Consider the following 7,652-nt stretch of genomic DNA (forward strand, 5'->3'; position numbering starts at 1 on the left):
TCTTCTGTACTATTTGAAAGAATTAATCTTCAGGATTAAAAAGAGACAATCTGTTTGTAAATGAGATGCAAACTAACCTTTTGGAATGTCAGGCTAATAAGAATTTATCTTTAAAATCCTCTGAAACTCTTAACATCTACTTTAACAACTTGAATTAAGTCTAAGAGAAATATTTCTGTGCAAAAAAAAAAAAAAAAATCCTTTGTGCAGCAACTAGGAAGACAGTATTGAGAAACTCTATTGGGATAAGTTATCTAGCTGGTTGAAACAAATTCACTAACCAGATCATTTGAACTTGACAGCATCAACTGATGTGACTGAAGATTAAATGGCTCCTTGGGCTTTTTCCTTCAGTCACAGAAATCCTGAGGGCTCACTCCTGGTCAGCCACTCACCTGAAATTCAGTTTCTTGAAATGGACTGCTGAGGTATACTGCTCAGTAATATCTGAGAGTTTCTCAGCTCTAATCATTTAATGTAAGCCACTTCCATGGTAGAGGAGGAAAAAGCCTGCAACTAAGTAATTGTTTCCATTTATTCACAAAATACATGTTGTGTACCTACTACAAGCTGGGCACCGTTCTCAGTTCTAGAGATCCATCAATGATCCAAAGGAAGAGTCCCTGCCCTTGTGGATTTTACTCTTATGGGAGTGATGTATACATATATCAACACATGATATATCAGAAAGTAATGAGCACTGGAGAAAGTGAAGCCTGGTAAGAAGGACAAGATGTGTAATAGCAGGGTTACTATTTTACACGGAGTGGTCAGGGAAGGCACCTCTGAAAAGGCACCCTATGAGCAGAGGCTGGGATGTTGTGAGGGATACCTGGTGGGGGAGGGTGTTCAGGTAGAGGAAATGCAAGTATAAATGTTCTTAGGTGGGAGGTTTTGCTTGTTCAAAGGAAAGTAAAAGAGTCACTATGGCCAAAGCAAAGGGAGTAGTGTGAGAAATGAGGGGAAAATGAGGTGAGGTTAAAGAGGAAGAGGTAGGGGGAACAGATCATGTACTATCTAGGTTTGGGGGTTTCCAGAGTGAGATGGGAAGCCCTGGGGGGTTTTGAGCAAAAGAGTGATATGCTCTGATTCAGGCTTTTCAAGAACCTCTCTGGCCTGCTGTGTAAGGGTGAAAACAGGGAGACCAGTTCGCAGGCAATGCTGTCATCCAGGTAAGAGGTGATGGTGGCTTGGGTCATGGTCATGGCATTGGAGGTAGTGAAAAATGGTCAGCTGTTTCATTCGTTCTGACAAGATTTTCTGAAGGACTAGAATGTGGGGTGTGAGAGAGGAGTCAAAGATGATGCCAAGGTCTTCAGTTTGAGCAATTGGAAGGAGAGTTGACACTTAGTGAAACAGGGAAGACTAGGAAGGAAATTGCTGGAGCGGGGATCAGGGAGCAGGTTGTGGGGTAGAGTTTGGTTTTGGACGTATTTAGTTAGAGAGGCTATTAGACTTCCGAGCGGAGATGCTGATCAGATAGTTGGATATATAAGTTAGGAAAGAGGGGCTGGAATCTGATGAAGACAAAGGAGATTCCTCAAAAGTATTAAAAAAAAAAAAAAAAGTGAGGGAGGAATTATCAAACGACCCTCTTGAAAAAGTTTCAAGGCATTTTAATTTGTCATCATTGTTTTTATATCACTCATAAATGTCAATGATGACTAAAAATATGTGGCAACATACGTAAGAAGTGGCTAAAGCTAGTTAAGTGGTTCTGAAAGTGTGATCCTCGTATCGGCAGCAGCAACATCACCAGTGAGATTGTTAGAAATGTGAATTGGACCCTCTTCCTTCTTGGTGAATCAATCTCTGGGGACGGGGGCCAGGAGACTGTTTTGACAAGTTCTCCAGGAGATCTTTAGGCACGTTAAAGATTGTTGAGTGAACTTGAAGAAGTTTAGTATTAAAATTGTAACTCACAAAAAATGACCAGACTTACTGGCCTGACAGAGACTGGAGAAACCCCGAGAGTATGGCCCCTGGAGACCCTTTTAGCTCAATAATGAAGTCACTCCCGAGGTTCACCCCTCATCCAAAGATCAGACAGCTCTATAACATAAAACGAGACTAATGAGGCACAACAGTCCAGGGATAAGGACTAGAAGCCAGGAGGGGACAGGAAAGCTGGTAATAGGGAACCCAAGGTCAAGAAGGGACAGTGTTGACATGTCATGGGGTTGTTAACCATTGTCATAAAACAACGTGTGTACTGTTTAATGGGAAACTATTTGTTCTGTAAACCTTCATTAAACTACAATTAAAAAAAAAAGGTTAGTATTTTGTCTTAGTCACCTAGTGCTGTTCCAACAGAAATACCGCAAGTGGATGGTTTTAACAAAGAGAAGTTTATTTCCTTACAGTAAAGTAGCTAAAAGTTCAAATTCAGGGTGTCAGCTCCAGGGGAAGGTTTTCTCTCTCTCTTGGACTTCTCATCAGTGTTCCCCCAGACTAGGAGCTTCTCGGCCCAGGGACCCCAGTCCAAAGGATGGGCTCTGCTCTCGTCACTGCTTTCTTGATGGTATGGGGTTCCCAACTCTCTGCTTGCTTCCCTTTCCTTTTATCTCTTGTAAGGTAAAAGGTGGTGCAGGCCACACCCTAGGGAAACTCCCTTTACACTGGATCAGGGATATGACCTGGCTAAGGGCGGTGTTACAATCCCACCCTAATCCTCTTTAACATAAAATTACAATCACAAAATGGAGACCAACCATACAATTCTGGGAATCATGGCCCAGCCAAACTGATACACACATTTTTTGGGGGGACATAATTCAAACCATGACATATTTCTAGGATTTAATCATTTAAAAAATAAAAGGAATAACTTTTTTTGAAGGTAAAAAAGTCTTTATTGTTTGAAGCACAGAAAAGAGTAAAAAAATCAGCATGACATTTCTTAGTCTTCTCGACGAGGTAATAAAAATACAATGTGACTTAGTCTTTGTAAGCTCTTGAAAATGTCTAAAAGTTCACATTTTGTATGATATAAAAAGGCATAACACACAATATGATTTAAAAAACCCACCTCACAGATACAATAGAAATTGCTGTGAAAAAATTTTCTAAAGACAGACTCACACATAAATAGGACTTCACTTTTTCTTCTTTTCCAAAACATAGATAGCATTTTCCCTAGTCACTTACAGACACCATCAATGTAGATTAGTTTCTACCACTTTCTTTGTTTTCAATATAGGTTAACAGAAAAGCAAGCTAAAATTAATTTGCCTGTTTTTCTTCACTATGATCTCTCATTTTGTTTAAGATAAAACAAAACAAGATTCTTAATTTGTAACCAAGATCTTTTAGGATGCCTGGCTCATTTTCATTGTTTCAAATCACAATTCATTAAAAAAAAAAACAAAAAAGGGAATGATGCAAACGGTACTTTTTTTAAGTGCTTATTACTCAGCTGCCAAAATAACCCTACGCAGTAACAATTCTCAAGCATGTGTACATACATGTGTGTATATTTTAAAATATCATAGTTGTGTCATTCTGGCTTTTGAGAATACTGAAATCACACTGACATAATCTCTGTGAGCTGTGATCACAGGTTTGGATACAACCCAAATCATTCAGGTGCATTCACCTGAGAAAGAAAAATACATGTGCTTCATGTGTTTCTAACTCTTCATTTTCCTTCAGGTTGGCCAGAGAATAAACAATGTACACCATAAATTAAGTAAAAACCCATTGCCCTACATCACATATGTGATGTTTCTAATTAAAACAAGTGTATTCTTGCTATGGAAATTCTGCGGGTTTGGAATTTTTATTAGATCACCTTTTCAAGGCATTAGTAAGAAATAATAAATGCATTAGTAAGAAATAATAAATACATGTATTTTTTTACAATTGAAAGAAATACAATGAATTTGATCAGTAACTCAGGATGCTGTTTTAGAGGTAAATGAATTCGTTTACCCAGGGGGTGTTGTTCTAAAGAAATACATTAATTACTTTAAGAAATTGACTGAACATGGTCAATCTGAAATGATTTAACAATGAAATCCAGAGATTTTTGTTAAGTTTCCTGGCAAGATTTGGACTCTAAATGAAAACTAACATTTTAAATAATATGGGGGAAAATACAATCATATGAATGCTTATCACTTTATTACTGCAATTATAAATGGTAATATTTTAAATTAGTCCTTGACATTGATTTGTGTGTTTAAATTAGCCCTTAAATATACCTTTTTGCCTTTTGCTGTTGCTCATGCTTTTAAGAAATGCCATGATAATTAGCACATAGTTGTGTTCCATGAGGCATCCTGTATTACCTTCCTGAATACATGTACATGGGGCAATTATGCTTCTGCTCATACTTTTCTATTCAACTTTTCTGTTGGGAGACAGTGAAAAGCCTTTGCTGATTTTCAAGGCAGTCTTTCAGCTTATCCTCTGTCAAAGTCAGTCGCTGCTCCAAGATTGAAACAGTCTGTAAAAGGGAAGAGAATATCATCAATATTGGGTGGTGCCAATCATGATAATCTCTGCATAGGAGATCCTTCTTAGAATTGGAACACCCACCCTTCTGCCAAGTGGTTGGCTCAGAAATGAGCCCCAGAACTTGCTCTGCTTCTGTGCCCAGATACTACCACAGGGCAAAGCACTGCCAAGAAGTTTGAGGAAAAGAAAAAAATGGATACATTTGAAGAGAAAGGCCTCTGCAGACAGCTCTTATGCCCAGTCTTCTAAAGCATCAGTGCCAGGGTAGAGACCACATGTGGCATTCTCAGTGATGCCATAAGCTGCATGGTAGAGTGGGGAGGGCAAAATTCCACATGTCTGGCCCAGGTGCTACATAAATGCCATTACTGGTCATTATGTCATAATCCCATCCATGGTAGACCAGACAGCTGGATAACTAGTTTACTTTGAAAAAATCATAATGATTGCCACCAGTTCCCTCAACCAGAGGATGATAATAACACCTCATAGGGTTATCAGGAAGATTGAATGAAACAATGCATGTAAAACATTTAATTTCTGTAAACTGGCAGCTGGATCCAGTAGCCTGATCAGATTCAGATTAGATCCCTTGGTAAGAGAATAGGTTGTCATGTATCCGTTCGTTCATTAGGATGCACATTAATAATGTTTGGTCATTTCTTTTTGTGATGTTAGTAACTACTCAATACCTAGATCTATTAATTCTTGGGGATTACAAATGATGATATTCTAATTCTACAATTTTTTTTTTTTCATTTATTAGTTGGGATAGTGTATAAATAAGAGAGATTTCCTTCATCTACTATTTGGTTTTCCAGTGGTACACAGTTCAGTGGAAATGCTTGGTTATTTTAGTCACCAAGTTTCAAGATGATGATTTGGTTCCCTATCATCCTTTGAAGGGGTCATGAAGGTGGAAGAGTAGGAAATGAAAAGATTCATTTGGGAGAGACCTTGATGAGGACCCAGCATTAAAACATGACATTTTAGGTGAGGAAGTCATGGCAATATAAGAAACAAGCCAACCAAAACTGAATTTGACCATGAAACCGAGAGGTAAACTGCCTTTAAAGGAAGGAAATGTCTGATAAATACAGTCACCTCCAGCACAACACTGAGAAACGAAATTTGGTAAGCTTAATATGATTTCCAGTGAGCACATCTTATGATGACTCAAGTTTTCACAAGGCTCTTTCTCACAACCTGTCAGGACTCCAAATCCACCTACATGCCACTTAACTCCAAAGGCCTTGAGAAGTAATCACCAGAATAAAAAGTCACTTAACTAGCACTTTAAATGCTGGTTAAAAATAGAATCATTTGGAGCACTTAAGAAACTGATGCCAGGATCTTACCCCAGACCAATGGACATGGATCCTCTGGAGGTGAACACTAGGCATCTGTAAGTTTCTTAACTGTCAGGTGATTAAAATGCACAGCCAGGGTTGAGAATTGAGTTAGGTATTTCTATGCAAGAGCTATTTTGACTTGAAGTTTTCATTCTGAACAAGTAATTGACATCTCTCTAGTTCACTTCTTAACCTCTCTTTCTGTATAACTTGTGACAATGTCCACTCTGACAAATATCAGTATCCTCATTCTACACATTAAAGAAAAACAACAAGAGACTTGTTCAAAGGACACACTGAATCAGCAGAGGTGGAAAAGAAACCTTTGGTGTATCAATTTCAATATACCACTTCCCTTAAATTACATCTACAGTGGCCAAGAGTAGGAAGACCTTTGGTATATTAGTTAAGATCCACTGTATTCCTTCTTTGCAAAGGTAAATTGGCCTCAGAGGACTGGGTAATATTCTAAAATGGGAAAGCAAAACCATCATCACTGCCAGAACACAGATAGCATCATGAATTCTGAAGGTGTAGCCTCTGGAATTTACAACACCTACTGAATGATTACTTCTCACAATAGAAAAAGGAAGTGAAGTTAAGAAGCTTTGAAATAAGGGAAGCTATATATTGGACAATGAGAATATCTTCAGAGTGAAGAACTATCAGCATTGGCAATATTTCATAATAAGTAGACATTTTTCTTCAGGCCCTAAATACCTCTTCAGAATGACCTAACCTTCTGAACACACTGAATCAAAAATTCCCAGGGAAAAGCATGACTGCCCAGAACCAAAGACATTTCTAGCATGAAGTACCACCACTGTTCACAGCCCATGTTACTCCCTTCTGGCCCTGGGAAGACAAAGAGATAGCACAAGGTGTACGTGTATATGCATGCATTGACTCTAGGCTTACCTCCACAAGACCTTGCTAGAGCAGCGCAGCAGAGCTTGTTTTGCCATATTGATTGCCACCTTGAACTTGCCTTGCTAAGAAGGAAAAATTTCCCCTACTCTGTTAGGTCTGCAACCTGCTGTAACCAGGGATGTTTTGTATTTCTTACTACACAGTACAAAGCATGCCAGCCCACCTGTGTCAAAACATTGAGCTGTTCCATAATATGTTCTAAAGCATCAGTCACAGCCAGAGGTATGCTTCTTTGGCTTTCGTAGGGAAGGTCGCTCATGTCTTCTGTTTTCTTTTTCAGGGTTGCTGGTGAACAGTCCGATGACACTAATGAAGGGTTCAAGAAATATCTGCTGATCTCTTCACTCTTTTCTGGTGGAGTTCTACCAGAGGTGTCTGTTGTCTTTAACATTATAGAAAAGACATGAAGAATTATATTTTGCAAGCTTTAAAATCATATGTAAAAGTTTTCAGTATTCCTTTTCTAAAAAGCCTAGCTTTACATTTAAATCATCCATCCTCAATATAGCAAACTGTGGAAATTACAATTATAAGAAGGAAAAAAAAGCTCACAGTGAATAGAGAAAATTTAAAATTTTCCTTGATTTTTAAAAAATGAAATACACTTTACATACATCTGTCTAAGAGATCAGGTATTCTACCATTAACAATTTTTTTTAAATGTACCAAAACCAAAAAATAAACCAAACTCGTTGCCATTGAGTCAATTCTGACTCATAGCAACCCTATAGGACAGAGTAGAACTGCTCCCATAGGGTTTCCAAGGAGCGCCTGGTGGATTCGAACTGCCAACCTTTTGGTTAGCAGCTGTAGCTCTTAACCACTACACTACCAGGGTTAAATATAGTTAGTATAAAAACAAACATATGACAATAAACAATCCAAAAACAAAATGAAAAAAAAAAAAAAAAA

The 7,652-nt window shown here is 38.2% G+C and overlaps 1 protein-coding gene across 1 annotated transcript in view; it reads right to left on the minus strand.

The window, feature by feature from the left end:
* Nucleotides 1–4,105: 4,105 nt before the first annotated feature.
* Nucleotides 4,106–7,652, minus strand: part of POC1B (POC1 centriolar protein B) — a 141,051-nt gene continuing 137,504 nt past the window's right edge. Inside the window, exons 11-12 of the mRNA XM_004384192.2 lie at nt 6,904–7,122; nt 4,106–4,447 (exon numbers count right to left, since the gene is read on the minus strand). Coding sequence (XP_004384249.1) covers nt 4,343–4,447; nt 6,904–7,122 — 324 coding nt within the window. The 3' untranslated portion in view covers nt 4,106–4,342. The remainder of the gene's footprint in view (nt 4,448–6,903; nt 7,123–7,652) is intronic.

This window comes from Trichechus manatus, unplaced genomic scaffold (genome assembly GCF_000243295.1).
Source record: "Trichechus manatus latirostris isolate Lorelei unplaced genomic scaffold, TriManLat1.0 scaffold00119, whole genome shotgun sequence".
NCBI classification, from domain to species: domain Eukaryota; kingdom Metazoa; phylum Chordata; class Mammalia; order Sirenia; family Trichechidae; genus Trichechus; species Trichechus manatus.